The 17,517-nt window shown below is 37.6% G+C and overlaps 1 protein-coding gene across 2 annotated transcripts in view; it reads left to right on the plus strand.

The window, feature by feature from the left end:
- The window catches only part of LOC117427711 (A disintegrin and metalloproteinase with thrombospondin motifs 17-like), an 84,215-nt gene that overhangs the window by 18,787 nt on the left and 47,911 nt on the right, over nucleotides 1-17,517 (plus strand). For both annotated transcript variants that reach the window (XM_034045935.3, XM_034045936.3), the window contains exons 7-10: nucleotides 63-106; nucleotides 10,635-10,740; nucleotides 14,820-14,960; nucleotides 15,482-15,632. In XM_034045935.3, the coding sequence (XP_033901826.1) occupies nucleotides 63-106; nucleotides 10,635-10,740; nucleotides 14,820-14,960; nucleotides 15,482-15,632 (442 nt within the window). The remainder of the gene's footprint in view (nucleotides 1-62; nucleotides 107-10,634; nucleotides 10,741-14,819; nucleotides 14,961-15,481; nucleotides 15,633-17,517) is intronic.

The raw sequence follows: 17,517 nt of genomic DNA on the forward strand, positions 1-17,517 counted from the left end.
TACTTCATGTGCTTCATGCTTAGTTCTCTTTATCTAACCTGTGTGTGTATTTTGATTTTTAGGACAGATTTCTGTGTCCATAAAGATGAACCCTGTGATACAGTGGGTAAGTAAATATTTCAGCATTGCTGTACGTTCAGTTCAGTGGAAGGTGTCACAGCTGATTTAATGTGAAAAATTAAACACTGCTTTGTTTTGTATAAATTGCAGGCAATTCCATGAACCTGAATACATGATAAATCATTCATATTCTGAGATAATGTTTATTACAAGTCTGCAGAGTGTGAGCTTCACTGCTCAATAATGCATTAGTGTAACTGCACTACAGTATACAACACTGCCTGTCATAAAATGTGTGTTGTACTTAACCACAGCTGAGGTTTCCTTAATATAATCCATTGCGATTCAAATCAAACCTGAACAACCATAGCATCTGTATGGTTCTCAGTTACAGGTATAGGGATGGGAATGGAGGACTGTTTGACATTCTGGAAAGCTCAGCATGGTTTATAGATGTTTATGGACCCTGCTGTTCTGTGGCACAAGATTTCGTTCTGCAGCACCTGGTTGTCCATGGAGGTCACTCGTCTTACTAACCAGGCCCAATCTTTAACTTCTGAAATTGAAATGAGACTCCCGATAGTTAAGATAGTTGTATTTTTTTTTTCATGGATTTCCGTGAAATGTACCCATTGCTGTGTAATATGTAGTTCCCCTTGAAAATTCCCATTTCTGAAAGAATAAAGATGCATATTTTTTATCCCTTAAAAATAAATACAGCATACGTGTGCCTTGTTGACGCACTGCCTGTAGGACTGCATTTAGAAACCTGGCAGTCGGTTTAGCTTGCTTCTGGTAATTGAACACACCGCATAGAACTGCACAATTTCTTTAAAATGCCTTCAACGAAAGACACCAGCTGCTTCAAAGATCAGAAATATTCCTGCTAAAGATCGCTCAGTCCAGTACAAGAAGGAAACATTTCACGTGTCTTGCTATTTTGATCATTTATTTATGATTTAAATTTGTTTGATTAATTCACTAATGGTAAAAGTAGAATGTCTTTAAAAGGTGGACATAAACAGCAAAATATTCTACAATTTAGCATTTACTGTTTTTCAGCTATATAATAACGCTAGAGAAAATGATCAATTTTGAATATGACATTGTTTTTTTTCTGTGCAGCGTGCACTGTGCAAAAAGGCTCTGCATTCATTTTCCCTGCAGACATGAAAACTAAAGCCAGTGCTTCCAGTTTGAATGCAAGCCTAAACAATAGAGTAGATACCAACCCAGACAGTCCCGATCATGTCAGAACTCAGTCTGGTTTGCACATGAAGGAGAAAGTATTAAGTTACTGGGGATTCAGTATAACTTCCAGCATTTGGTTTCATGAAAGAAAAAAAAAAAAAAAAAAAAAAAAACAGCAACAAAACTGTAGACCAAAACAGTATTTTGAAAGCTACACACAAACATATTTGCATCAGCTAAAAACTTTAGAAAGGCTCAGCAAAATGCAATCAGGGATATCTTCTAAATGTGCTGAACACAGCTAGGAAGTTCAGATTTATAAAACTGCTATACACTGACAATGTGTTGTGAGCTTGTCCTGCCTGCTGTGAATACTGTAATATGACGGAACCTCAGAAAACAATAGGATGCTGTTTCAGTGTTAAGAACATCTTATCTAAATGCTGCATTCAGCTAATGCTGTGTGATCATGACATTTGTTGCTGAAAATTGAACATAAGACTAACGGCCCATTCATTGAAACATCAACCCAGGCACAGGATTGTATTTTAATTATGCAAAAAAATCTTCTACTATTCTGATTTCAGTGGTATTTCCCCTAACCAAATATATGATCAGCTATGAACAACCTTGAACCTGAAGTTCAGATTAGACACAATCTAATGTGGTGGTTAACCAAAAGAAATATGAAGGGGTGAACCGTTGTTTTATTTCTTTTAGCTGTGCTGTCGGGGTACAATAAGGATCCAGCATGCAATAGAAATATTAGTAATATGTGAATGGTTACCAGGTAAATGAAGTCAAGATTAAGCTACAGTATAATTATGTTGTCACTGTTTCTGTGGGGTGCTTGGAACAATGACAAATGAGCAAGCTTAAAGTGTTATGGGTTCATTTTTTCCAGACTGACTTCAGAACCTTTTTAAATGTTTAGCTGGAATTTAAAAAGGCTGTGATGAGGTGTTGCAAGATTTTAGCTTCACAGTTTCATTGCTCAGCATTATTACTGCCCATACTCTGTAGTGTGCTTTGTTCCTTTAACTCTTTGTCTCCAGGGTGCAGGCACTAGTTGTTTTGCATGGCTTTATTTATTTTTTTCATATGTTGTCAAGATGTTTAAGCTGATGCCACATGCAAACATGAGTGAACTAACATAGGTTGAAATCATCAGGAAGGTTCAGAACAATGGGTGAGTGCTCAGTAAATCTGCTGAGTTGAACTTCACCCAGCGTTTATATTGATATTACCAGACCTAGCCACAATACAGTTTGTATTCTGTTCAATTAATACTATTTGAAGCTTTCTGTGCTGTGTTGCTATTAGAGTATACATGCTGTATAGATCAGAGTATATGTTTGTTATTTAGTTACAGTGGGGAGTATTTATAGAGATCTGTTTTTGTCATCGTAGATAAAGGTCAGCAAATTCTAACCACCTGAGGTGCCTCTGACCGGAGGGTTAGGGGCAGTGCCAGAGTGACCTTTCACCTTGTCAGTCACAGGGTCAAGCATGAGATGGCAAGTTCCGGTTGACGAAGATTAGAATTAGACATTTCTATTGTACAGTACAAACCATATATACACCCCAAACATGGAGGCGTTTATAAGGAGCCTTAATTAAATATTAGCAAGGTTGATCTCACCAATCCAAGAACTGTTACAGCTTTGAAGATTTATTTTTGGGAATTCCATTTATACAAAAATACAGTGTGGTCGGATAATTAGAGAAAGTCGACACATGAAGGCACTGCTATTTATAACAGCACAGTACTTGATTTCCAAAAGGCTAACCACGTTTGGTAGTTTTCAGCTGGGTGAGTGCTGTTATTTGTTGGAGTCTGAAGCAGATTGAACATTATAAAAGGGAACATTCTTAAGACCTAGAGCACAGATAGAAGTCTGCTTCATCACAGGGTGACCTCCACAAGGTATCACAAACTCCATGGCTCTTGGCCCGTGGTGTAATAGCAGCGTTTGTGGGTGACTTGACAGGGTGAGAGAGATTAATCTCAAAAGTGTGCTAACGCTCAGAGGGTGTCTTAGCAAAATAACTGCAGCTTGTTACAGTGGTTTGAGTCCTGTTGCTGATCTTGGCTGGTGACAAGAAGAGCTGCTTTGGCCTTTGTGCAGTGGTAGTTTGCATCAGGTGCCCATGAGTTCAGATGGAGACTTCCCTTCTAGGTCCTTGCCTCCAGGTCTCTCCAGGGTTGCTTAGTTAAGGTGGTGGAAAGCAGGAACAGATCTTAATTCCTCTTGATCGGTAAGTCAGATGCAGCCGAGAAATGACATTCAAATTGACCATTTCAAATTTGCTTTTGGTGTTACTTTGTTTCCTTTAGACCAAGCATCATAAAATAAAGCTGGCTTTATAATGGGCTTAGTAACACCATTGGGTAACTGGATTGTCTAATGAAGTTTACAGTATACATGTAAATGCAAGAATAAGGTTTTTGGAAGAATGATTTAAAATGGGATTAATTAAAGGACGGTTGCCGCACAACTTTGGCTCTGAAGTCAGCGGGCCCAGCAGCCCAGTTCTCAAGCTGGAGCAGACAGTCACATTACAGGAAATGTTCTGAATACATTCTGGAGGATTTATCTTTCCAAATGGTTTGTTTAGCATGAAATGAGATCAGTTTCAAAATAGTTTTTCCATTTGAGGTTATGTAATGTTGGAATGTATCCATTTTTATGTGTGATTTATTTATTTTTTGGAATCCTAAGAATAGACCTGGAAAGTTATTTCTAAAAACATCAAATGCATGCAGGTTGATGGTCAGATTCTTTCCTTTGTACTTATTTAGGACGCCAGTGTAAACAAAGCTCTAAATATTGTGAGGGGAGATCTAAATTAAAAGCCTAGATGACGTTTTGGTTAGTTTTAAACATAATCTCTACTTTCTGGACGACAGTAGAAGTTGAGTATGTAATAATCAACACAAAAGTATTTAGTTTCAAGCAGTGCTTGAATATGATTCTAAATGCAAGGAAATGCCTTAAGAAGGACATGTGGGGCTCCCGAGAGGTGCATCCAGTAAAGGCACTCCGCGTGGAGTGCAGGATGCACCCTATAGCATGGAGATCGCAGGTTCGAATCCAAGCTGTGTCATTGCCGACCATGAACCGCAGCAGTGAACTAGGATAAAAATAATAATTGGGCATTCCAAATTGGGGAGAAAACCGGGGTAAAAACCATTGGCGATGACTGACTGACTAAATAAATAAATAAATAAATAAATGAAATACGTGGAGTCATGCTTTGTCGTCACAATCAGTGATTTTCAGTAATCCTTTTTTTGTTTTGATTTCAGCGTGTCCTTCTTCCATTGATTGAATTGAATAGTCTTGATTCCCACTATAAATTAGTTTTGTAAATCAGCAAGTTGACACCATCATTGTTCTTCGCAGAGAGACCTCTTTTAAAACCTACTGTCGTCTTCTGCTGTATACTGTTTCATTACTCAAAATAGAGGGGCTTTATGCTTGGCACTCCTCCCCTCTCCGCCCCTCTCCTTGAACACACACACATACACATTTCATTGTGCTGCAAAGCTTCTATTCGTGTGCATTTGATTTACTACTAATTTAGTTAAGTTCGAAGATTGCTTGGATCTCACACACTTTTGACCACCTAGTTGTAATGCAGTGTGTTTGAAATTAGGGATTACAATGAATTGTGGGAATGCCATTACAAGTAAAACAACTTCTATAGAAAATATTTCTGTCACTTAGAAAAAATTAGGAGGACAGATTCCTATTTATATACCCATACTTTAAGTCAGATAAATACAATGAATGTTAACTACTGTAAAAGTAGTCTGACTGCATCTGTATTAATTGTCAGTGGCTCACCTAGTACCTGCTTGTGTAACAAGACCAGATTCATTCGGGACATTGCATGTGTATCATCTCTTAAGGGACATTTTGAATAATAACTTTTGTGTGAGATATACTCAACACTTTTCACTTGACAGAGAAAAGTGCATTGTCAGTTTGTTGATTTAACTGGAATAGGGTTAAGTGCTGTTCCTTAAATCACCCATGAAAAAGCTGTGTGAGAAGCACAATTCCCATCAGTTCATATCACTGTCATTATTTCAAGGCCTACTACAGTTAATGACACTTCAGATGTAGTGCAAGTGGAAAACTTTGCAGAGCATTGCAGCTCAGGCTTCAGTTACAGGCAGAACTGACGATGCAGTGGAGAGTACTAATGTTATAATGAGAACAGACATGTTAGCTGTGAACGAAGAGCCATGTTCAGCATATTTTCTGAGTCTATTGAGAGGCTGTTCCTTCATGTGTCTTGTTAATCCTGAGGATTTGCTTGGAAATGTTCGGTATTTTGTCACATGAGCCTGGCTCGGACTATCAGACTTTTTGGAAGAGAGGAGAGCCTTATGTGAAAAGTCACTCTGTCGGTCACAGCTGTTAAACAGTGCATCAGTATACCCTGCCTTCACCATATTATTATTATTATTATTATTATTATTATTATTTATTTTTTTATATATTTATTTATTATAAAAAAAACAGCTAATTCTGAACGACTTATCTTCCTTGACAGCAGTAGAAAAACATGTATTTTGAAGCACAGACTCTGTCGTCCTATCTTTTATTATCATTCAGGATGTGTGATAAGTAAGGTGCTTTGTAAGTTAAGTTCAAGTCCCTTTGCTTAGCTGTCATAACGTTGGCTGACAAATTGAACAGATGGACGTGATTTAGCACTTCAGAAAAAGTTTATCAACAGCAGGAACATGTTGACTGTCAGCTTGACAAAGCTTACCCATGAGTGACAGAGGAGAGCCTAATCCAAGATAGGAAATCCAAACTGATCTCGAAGAATTTCAACAGAGCATTGTTTAAATTGGTGTGGGGTACACAGGAGCAAAGAACAAGGGTATGCAATGAGTTTTGGGGTTAGCAAACACACTGTTACTATTAGTTTCTCTGCATGATGACACAGCATCTTGTGATCATGCAGGATCTATTTTAGTGCTTGCATGTGCTTTTGCTGGTGCATACTTGTCTTTCGTTAGCAACTGTCCAAGCATTTTTGCTTTTCATGAAAGTAGGAGGCATGCACAAGTGGGGGGGAAAACCAAAATAAACTCATCTGACGACCGGTGGCATTCCATTTCCTGTGTTTTGCTTTCTGACGTACAGCAACCGAGGAGGACACTGTGTGCCCTGGCATGCATGGCTGGATTTATGAACTGGCTGTCTCTGGGGTGTGTGGGTGGTGACAGTGTGGTAATCAGTCCAGCAGAGGCGATTCGGAGGAGCAGATGCCATGCAGGAATAAGAGTAAATGTCAGATATGTGGAGCTGCCTTGCTTTGTCTTGTGCTGAGCTGTTAGATTTTGGGCCGTATAGACGGGAGGAGTGGTGAGCGGATTCTAAAAGTGAGGGAAAAACTCATTAGCATTTAATGACTGAATCAAACGCCATTGATGCTGATGTTTCTTTGCATGCCTGCAGGAGACTGCTGGCATCTGTTAAACATTTGTGTTTGTTACAGATGGAGCGTCCAGGAGATTAGCCAGGCCGAAAACACTGTCAGCTACCCGTCTGTGTCATACTTTATAAAACGAACAGCAACACTTTTGTAATTGTGAGCAGAATCAAAATGTCTTGGACAGGTCTAACCAGATGCGTAGTGGTCTTTTACAAAAATTAATTAAATAAATAGCAGGATAGATTTAGCTGCAAGATTGATGACCTCTTTTCTATTAATAATTACTGTCTTTGTGTAAATCTGCACAGTTGTAAAAAAATAAAACTGCCTTGTGAAAGTTCTAATTCTAAGAACTGGCAAAAACATCTGTATAATTTTGCAGATATTCAGAAGACACTGTTATTTATTTTTTCTATATTTATGACAGCGAATGAATGCATAGGTGGTAATTTAAGGAGGACACTAGAGCATGCATTCAGCCAGGATACCAACATGAAAAACCATTTAAAAAAAAAAAAAAAAAAAAAAAAAGTAGTTTTACATTATTTATAACAGATGTGTTTCAATTGACCAGGCAGACTTATAATACCTGAATGACTTTTAAAGCAAAGCTGCTCATTTAAATTTAACTTGTATACATTGATTTTTGTAATTTAAACAAACCGCTATCCAGTGATATAAAGGGGGCATTTTGTGAGCAGTCATATCACATTTTTATACTTTTGTAAGCCAACTCAAGGATTGAGCTGATGAACTGTAATATTAGAATACTGGGGTGGCGTAAATTTAAGAGTTGCTTTTTGATGAGCAGCAAAAACAACATGACCTTTATTGCATTTGATAATGATTTGGACGGTGAATGTTAATCCTTCCTATTACCACTCAGTCCAAGCACTACTAACTGGGTGTTGAGAAGGGGCAAAATAACAGTGGGGTTTGGACTCTGACGCAGGTCATCACGTGAGCCAACTCAGGGATGGTGTGTTTACAGTAAAGAGATAGCTTTAGCTCGGGTCAGAGTCGACAACTGTTTGTTTTTATACTGCCTAAAAAGCCTTCCTAAGACGTAAGCTGGCATAGTACTTAATATTGCATACAGAATGCCTGAGCAAAGCTCTGGACTGAATTGCTGATCTACTGCATCGTGATGTCTGGAGCAGCAGACTGCCCTGTTTCAGAGGTGTGCTGTTTTTTATGTTTTATCTTTGGATTCTCTGGTTCTGATGTTGGATACAGTAAATATTTTATATGTATGAATTTTTTTTTTTTTTTTTAAATGAAGGTTATTGAATATTCCCAGAGAGAACGTGCTAGTCTTTATAATGCAATGCCTCATTAGCTAGTAACGAGGGCCAACATCTGCAAACTGTCTACAAGGAATTGCTTTTTGGACAGAGCTAGTTTTTGCCAAATGCTGTGTTGTGTTTTTTTTAGCAGATAGCATCACAAGCAGAATGCCAGTAAATTATGTAAAATTGAATGTTCCTCGTTTGAATGCGCTCTCTTTTTTTGTTGTCATTCCTTCTTTCGAATACAGTTGCAATACCAACATCATGAATGTAGGTCTAAACAGTTTTTGTCAGGTTTCTGTTTGTCAGCTACTGTATTGAATTGAAATATCTTTTGGCATTATAGACAACCTTTTTTTTTTTATTTGGGAGAGATTCAATCTGTCACCACTTCCAGCCCCTGTGGTACTGGCTAAATGGTGCGGCAATTGAAAAACAAATGAATAGAATGGTATTTCACATCAAATGCTATGGCCACATATATAATTGCACTGGTTTCACTCAATTCCATTCCAATAAACAAGTGGGACTCTATTCATCCAGTGGCTGGGAAATGTTTGTTGTACCGGTGTGTGTGTATATAGTTTTATTTTTATTTTCTCAGCTGATTTTTATTTAATCATTTTTCAGTTGTTGAATTGGATCAGATAAGGGCTCAATATTGTCCAATGCATGTTACTAGCTAGAATATTCAGACCTGGGACACTGTAACCCTGCAGCGTGTTTACAAATTAACTGAAGTACGGGGTAGGATTCTTTTAACTTTGATTTGAAAACAGGAGAGAGCTCCTCAAAGAAATACAGAGAGACATATGAAGTCAGCGTTGACCTTGGTTTTCTGGTAGCAGCTTTTGAACTCGGTGGAAAGCCAAGTGTGCAGCAGCTAATAGCTGGCTGCCAGTAAGCTGCATATTATTCCAATTCACTTTTCACATAAAGAACTTCCAAACCAGCTAGCCACCAATTAACCTTTACTGTGTAATGAAGAAAAGCACTGAAGCAAGTACATCCTCCAGGCAGTGAGTAGAGTTTAAAGACTCGGGCACCTCCTGGACATGTACGGTGAAGACCGAGAACAATAAACTACCGAATATAGGAGATGGAGCCGAGCATCGGTGCAGACAAGTGCGTTATAAACCATCACATTTCTCTAAACCAATGAAAAAAACCCATTCGCAGAGATTCCCTGACAACTCATTTTACCGTTGGCAGATGACAATCACATTCAAGCTTTTAAAAGCATTCTTCTTTTTTCTTATTTTTGTAAAGGTTCTCGGTGATTTCAGAACAAGCACATTACAGGAATGTCATTTTCAGCAATGATCGTTTTCATTAATATACTACAGATAAGTACAGTACGTGTAAATTGTTTGCCTTCGATTTACACTTCCCCTTGTTTGTGCCGGAATAGTTAATTTCAAATTATAAAACCGTCGACAAATATACTACAATCTTGTAGTATATTCAGCCTTTTCGTTGGTGTTTTAATGGGGAGCAGAAGACGTTATCAACTCATCTTGCTCGTACATCCTGCCGTAAACCTGCTTAATAGCTTTCAACTTCCAGGTATAATTAGAGGGGGATCTTCTCCCACACAATATAATGACAGTGTATGCCTTGTGCAGCACCCTAAGCACAAAAATATAAAGTCTGTAGCTGAGAATATTCTTTTAAATAGATTTACACTCGAGTACATTGACTGAGTAAAGCCATATGTCTGCCAGCACTATATCATTTGACTCCTGTTTTAAGGGCGAGACTTTGCAATGAATCTTTAATGTTACCTTTCCGCTTCCAAAAGGTAGTATAGATTTATGTCGCTGTAGTCACTCCTTGTCCAACTTACTTGAGATATATATATAATATATATAATATATATATATATATAAATATATATATATATATATATATATATATATATATATATATATATTATATATATATAATATATATATATATATATATAATTTCCCAGGATCAGTATACTACCTTTCCCCATCTCCAGATGTACAGTAAACCACTGCAGTGTCTTCTTTTATGGACCTCAGTAAATCAAAATGGGTGCTGTGGCTTTCTTGCTCATTAGGATTCTGTATGCACTGTGGTTATTTGGACAATCTGCTAGTGGTGTGCAGTAAGAGTCAAGTACATTGTGGCTTTAATTTCTGTTCTGCTGTTGTACCATTGTCCGTCATTCTAATTAGAACCTTATGCTGACGAAGGTCCTTCCTGTGCACAGTGCTCACAGTTCATGGAGCTGTGTTTGTGTGCTGATTTTTGACAAGCACATTTTAGGACTCTAAATCTAAATGACAAATGCTTGTAATATTTTGTGATTCGCCTGTTGGATAGCTACACATGAAATTAAAAATATGCTGTGCTGTTGCATAAAAATAAAAAAAATGGTATGGGTTTAGAATTAATAATTAGGTTATTGCCACCTACTCCCTTTAATTTATTTCAAACAAAGCACATATGTGACTTCTTCATATAGAAACCTCTTGTCGAAAGAGAGAAAATAAATTGTGGTTATGGCTGTACTTTAGAAGCGTGTAGAAAAACGGGGAAAGTGTTGTGGTAGCATAATGACAATCGTCTGTATTCACATGGTTTCTCTGTTTGATTTGCCAATAGGGATCGCCTACCTTGGAGGAGCATGCAGTCAAAAGAGAAAGTGTGTGCTGGCGGAAGACAATGGCCTCAACCTGGCATTTACTATAGCACATGAGCTAGGCCACAAGTAAGTGTTAAATATGAAGCCGAAGCCGCTCATTTCTGTACAGCAAGTGCTGTGTTCAGGCTGCCTGTTGTAAGATGTTAGAAGCCAAGCACCTGTGATAGCTGACAGTAATGACAGGTGCACTGCAGAGCTCTGTCATCATTCAATTGATAGGACTTGGATACCAGACCAGAAAAATGGCCATTAGCTTCTCGGTAATGGATACAAGGAGTAGAGATATTAAGCATGGCTGAAATAAGAACCGGTTTTATGTCTGTCTTCAGGGCTGTTTTTATGATGGATTACAGTGGTTGAGCTTAATATTCTCTTGAGTAGGTGGTTTTTAGGAACCTCCTTACTCAGCATAGTCCTAGATTAATTCTACTCCACTCGAGTCACCAAGGCGATCTTTAACATGCTGGGGGGCTAACATAAAGCATAGGTCTTGTGAAAAAGACGACGCTGTCTCTATTTCTATGATCTAAATCCCACTGCTATGATTAATCTAGATTAATCCTGGTGGTGGTGTCTATGATTTATTAACATTTCCAAATACCATAAAAAATACAGTGAAATGAGCTATAGTTGGAGGAGATGGTGTCATTGAAACTAAAATACTGTATAGGCTTCAGCTTTAATGGCATATTCCATATTTGGAAAATATTTAATAAAACCATGCTGGACATCTGACATGAATAATGACAAATTATATGGAAAAACTGTGTTTAGATTAAATTTGGCATGACTTGCGTATAATTCTGTTCTTTTCAACAGCATGTTTTAATTCCAAAGTTACTGTAGTTTGGAAGAAACAAAAAAACCCCCAAAAACAGTGCTTACAATGTGTGATGTAATGCATGTGTGGCAAAATGTGAGCCATTTTTTAATGGGACGTCATGAATCAGTTCAAAGCCAGTGTGTCACATAAAGCATGCATGTGGTAAGCAAGCCAGAAGCTTGCATTGTATAAATGGTGAGATATCTGTCTGCTAGACCATATTTGCTAGACCACCTTAGATGTGTGTGGAAAGTTGCTCTGTAAAGAAACAGTAACACATATACAGAGACCTATGCTTACAAATGTGCACTGCCTTTGTTTCACCCTGTACCATTGTATCACACTTTACATTTCTCTGATTCTGGCTGTGGCTGCCTTAAAGTGTGCAGTTTTATAGCTGCCTTCCTGCCAAGCCCTTTTGAGGGGGGGGGGGGGGGGGGGAATACTGCTGTGCAGCTTGTGAAAAATAAATGATAGGGGCTCGGCTTGTTTAGGTGGTATTTATTGCTCAGTGTAAATTGTGACTGTGCAAAAACTGGAAGAACCATACTTGATTTGTCAGATTTCTACTGTGGTTTGCTTAATTACTATTTTAGTGTAAAGCGGTCTGTGAAAAGTGTATTTTAATGACACTGAGATGGTGCAACAATTATCCTTAAATTAAATCCTACTGTATAATAAGATTTTGTTTATACAGTGTGTGTGTGTGTGTGTCTGTCTATATATATATATATATATATATATATATATATATATATATATATTTGCTCAAAGAACCATTATAATAATGTAGAAGAATAAAAGAAAATAGATTTAAATAGACTAGATACCATGATGCCTGAAGGTTTAAATAGAAAGGAACAGTAGATCGTTGCATCATTAGCTACATAGTGAATGACTTCACAAAGACATTAGATTTAAAGAGAAATAAATGTGTGGTTACCATGGCATCAAAAAGCCTATAAATACCTCCAATGTTTGTTTGACAAAGATATGTTAACCGTACCGAAACATTGGGAAGTTGGCTTGATAGATATAGATAGAATCGGTAAATATTTTTTGCTTTTTCATCTTTTTGCTTTTTCACGATTGCAATATTTGTTTAACCATGCTGGTTGTGCAAACATGTTCCATGGATAGCTAACTGTATTGTTATTTCATAATTAAACAAATCACTATAACACCTTTTTAAAGCAGAGTAAAGAAACATGTACACCATATCAATTTGGGAAAATTGCCCAAAACAAATATTGGAATTGTCATCCACTTTGAGGCTTTGCCAGCTTTCTTTAGAAATATTGCAAATTTTATTTGGCGCTGTTCTGCTGAGTAAGCCAAGGTTAGCTTTAATGGCCAGCGTGTAAGGAACTGGCAGAGGTGCAGCTTTCTTCCTGCTGGCTGGGCTTGCCTTTTATATATTTCTGGCTTTACTGGGAATGTGATTATAGATCTAAAGCCACACATATTAGATACTATAAAAGCCCTTGTTGTATTAACTCTGTAAACCATTCTTAAACAGGCACTATTAGGGTTACAAGTGCCATTTACTGAAAAGCAGTTTCTTTTTTTGTGGAAAGTAACAGTAGAGATAGATTTACTGTAGTTTTTGGTTTTTATCTTTGCCAAAAAGTTGGCTGGATGTTCCTTTTGAAAAATTTGAAAGAGAAAAGGATCTTTGTAATTGCTTGCCGTAGATGTTTTAAACATGTTTACAAGCTTGTTTCGTAGATCATAACAGTTTTGATTTCGTACTTGTATCTGGTACGTTTCTAATTTTGTGGTACACAAGATTGTGCAACTGTAGAGCGAGAAAGTAACTTTGAGTCAGTTGGTGGCACTGCACGGTAGTAGCTAGTAGTAGCATATCCCGGTCCTGGAGGCTATTCCACTCCAGGTTTAACAGGTAACATGAGAATGAACTGCTTCAGGGTCTGGATGGAGGTTTAATTAAACAATTTAGAACAGTGTTGGAACAAAGACCAGGAGTGGATGTGCCAGCTTTGAGCCCCCCCTGGCATAGTAGATGTGTTTCGATTGCCAGAGGGTTAGGCAAGGTTATACTTTCATGGCACTGCATTATTTTCTAGAAGCTAATTGCATTCTTGTTGGCTGTTTTCACTGGAGCAGTAAAATACCTGAAATGTGGTTCAGGTTACAAATGCAAACCATTATATTTCATTAAATTGGAGGAATAACAAAGACATACACTCTTAATGTTTTGTAAATTACAACAACTGTTAACTTGAAATATAGTTGGCTGTGACAGCAGCTGTATAGAATTGCACCAACAGACATGATAAAAGTAGAAGGGTGTCTGTAGTGTGAAGTGATTTACACATCCTTCCAGTTCATTTATTTAAATATCAAGTATGCAGAAACTTGTCTGAACAAACACTGGCTATATTTATCTTGTATCCTGTACGAGATCAGCAGATGATTTGATTAAATAAAAGTGCATATGTTGGTTTATTAAACTTGTATTGAAACCGGATATTGCAAAACTCCAAGTACATAATTGAAATTCAAGGATTGATTTTTTTAAAACGGTAACAAGAACTCCTTTTCTACCTACTGTTCATATGGATAGTCATCTTATTGGTTTCTCAGATGCTTGAGGTCATAGATGTTATATGTCTAGTTTTATTGCAGTAGGTGTGGAAATGGTGTCCTGCAACCAGATTGCTTACACACGGAATAACTACCAAGTACTGTTGGCAGTAAATGAGAAGCTATCGGTGGTTCATTCTAGGGTATGATTTTAACACTCAAGTGAAAATAAATGCAATGTGTAACACAAGTATTTAAGTATCCGTGGCTATGATTTCTCAAATTGTTGTTATTCTGCAAATAAAAGTGAAGTCTTATGCTGTAAATGTGGACTGTTTGTGCCTCCTCTCTTTTTAATATAAAGACTTTTATTGATAGGGTAGAGAAGATCAGTCTTCATGCTGACATGTTTTTTGACAAAGACCAGAGCCTTTTTCCTTAGTAGCGACCTTAAGGTACTGTTGCAATAAATGTTTAATTAGCGAGAAAGCCCCATGCTTTTACATTTCAGCCTTTGAACTTTGAGAATACTCTACTCTAATTTTCAACTTTTAATCCTTTGCCTTTGAAATTGGTCTGTAAATTTTAGGAGTGCTTTTCCTGTGTTAAGTAAAGAAATAAACGGGATGCCTTCCTGGTCAGAGCACCTATTTAATAGCAGTTTGATCAGGTGCCTTGTATATTCATCTAATTCATTTGTGCATTGTGCTGCATCACCAAGTATCATGTGGCTTGGGAAAGTCAGTGATGTGTCTGCACTCTCTGGTTTGAACAGCATGGGGATCAACCATGACGATGACCACCCATCCTGTGCTGGCCGCTCCCACATCATGTCCGGGGAGTGGGTGAAGGGCAGGAATCCCAGTGACCTGTCCTGGTCCACCTGCAGCAGGGATGATCTGGAAAGCTTCCTAAGGTAAGACGGGAAAACTGAGAAACCATCTGCTGGGGCAAACTCGGAATACATCATAAAATACACACACTGAGAAAATAAAGAAATTACTGTGGGATTTCAGGGTAGGAACCCTGCTGATTTTATAAGAGCTCTGTAGGTGGGGAACAACGTAACGCCAGATATTGTGGAGCCGGCATGTTTGAAGCTGCAATAAAGCTTCAGGGTAACTATGCATCACCCTGGTTTGCCAGAGAGGTTCGACACAACTGACAAGTGTGTGTGTGTTTTTTTTATGGCTTTGTATTCTCATGCCTCGATTTTAGGACTTAAAAAGAAACGGTGATTTAAAAATAAAGAAATGTGAAAGCCTTAACCGTGCTTGTTGCCATAGCTCCAGAAGGGGTCAAGTGATGTTTTGCTGCCACCTTTTCCTGTGGGAAGATTCAGCGTGCAGGATTGGTTTATTTTTCCTGTAACGTTTGTGTGAATTTCATTCCCATCGTCCCTTCCTCCTAATGTTGTGTAATTCCTGCGACTTACAGGTCGAAGGTCAGTGCCTGCCTGTTGGAAACGGATCCTCGGAGTCACCATGTGGTGAGGCTGCCTTCCAAGCTGCCAGGCATGCACTACAGTGCTGACGAGCAGTGCCAGATTTTGTTTGGCACCAACGCCACGTTCTGCAATAATATGGAGGTATGCTGTTCCTTCTGAGCTGCTGTTTCCAGGATTAAAAGATAACCAGACCCGAAACTGAGATTCAGTTTCAAAAGGCGTGTGTTTTGTGCTCTTTTAGTCTCTTTATATTTGTACAGCGTGCGTTTGTAACAGCGGCTGGGAGAGTTCCAGTTTGAATAACACACAGAGTGTTTGGATGAGCTCAGATTTTAGTCTTTGATCAAATGCTTGGAGATTCTCACGCAGTAAAACTATGACTTTGGAGTTGAAGTATATTGTAATTGTATAGTAATGATCATTGTATCTCTTATGTAAACATATATATTAGAACTTGTTGGGTGTTGGAATGAAATGAGTATTGTCATTCACTGGTATTATTTCATTATCTATAACTGTTGATAGCATAATAAATACAATATTTTAAAGATGATTTACTTAAAACATTTTCCGACACTAAAGTAGATGGCACATTTACTTCAATACTCAAGTTGTCTTTGGGAAGTGGAAAAGTGGCAAACAATGACAATTATATTGGCTTTTTAGTAAACATAACCGGGCTATTTGAAAATGGCACAATCATCTTTGAGTACTTTGGGAAACAGACCGCAGAGCTAAAAGTAATATATGAAATTGTAAAATACTGTGGTTCAAAATGTAGATCATGGATTTAAAGGAACCGATAAAAATGTTCCAGAAGTGTATGTAATGCTGCTAATGGCTCCTGACGTGTGACTGACAAATAAAAAAGGAAAACTGAAAAAACAAAACCACTGGAAAAGATTACCAATGTACTGCACACAAGTAAATAACTGAAGAACCATTAACAATTGTATGAGCTATTTCTTTCCATACAGCTGTTTGTATTATTTTAAATAAGCAGATTTCAGTTAAACTTGGCTAGAGTGCGTATTACATGTTGGACATAATGTACTCTGTTTGTGTAAGCGCTATCAACACCAACACTAAGACTAGGTGCAGGATGGAAAACAGGTTCCGGGGGTCTCCTCTAGGGGGCACGTTCTGGATATTATACTATTGACCAGCAGAGACATTGCACTCTTCACACTGTCTCTGCCAGCTCATTAGAAAGGAGGTCCTGAACCCAATCGCTCACACACTTTCAGAGAAGCCAAGAACCTGGGGGTGACCAGTTTCACACCTTGAAGCATTTTATGGCAAAATCGATGCCAACATTAACAGTCTTGTTCTGTAACACCCAGTAGTGAAATATGAGTAAAACCTTCTGTTTTGTCAATTCACAGCTTGCACAATCTGTGTTATTAAATATTATTAACAAGGAATACACGTTTTTATTACAAAACATTTAATGACGCAATACTGGTGCAAAACCTCATATTCTGTTATAAAGTAATTATAGGGTTTCTTATAAAAAACCTGTTTTTATTAATACACTGTATTATTCTTTATAACACCCTTTTATAATACATTTGCAGTGTTTTTCTGGTTCAAGTTTGAATTAAAGCCTGATAAAACTTTTTTTTTTTAATTCAGCAAATAGACAGAAAAAGTGGAAACTGGTTAAAATAGACACTCTTTGGCCATACCCTTAACAAATAAAACACACAAACTCTTCTACATCACATTGACTCGTAGAACTGATTGGAGCATTGTGCTTACTTCTGAACATGGTTTAGTTTTAAATATGTGTTGAAAGTTCAATAAACAAGAAAAGTTTGTGAACTAATGCATGTTGGATGAAGTATTTATAATACAGCAATGTGCAAGAAGACTGGTTGGATAATATCCAAGTATGAATTCACCTGTGCATTAATACTTCAGAACACAATACTGTAAATTTATAAAGGGGGGGGGGGGTCATATTGCCATTATACTGTCTTTATTAAGAAAGATATATAGCATATTTACAGCAATGGATTTTGCA

This window comes from Acipenser ruthenus, chromosome 21 (genome assembly GCF_902713425.1).
Source record: "Acipenser ruthenus chromosome 21, fAciRut3.2 maternal haplotype, whole genome shotgun sequence".
Taxonomy (NCBI): domain Eukaryota; kingdom Metazoa; phylum Chordata; class Actinopteri; order Acipenseriformes; family Acipenseridae; genus Acipenser; species Acipenser ruthenus.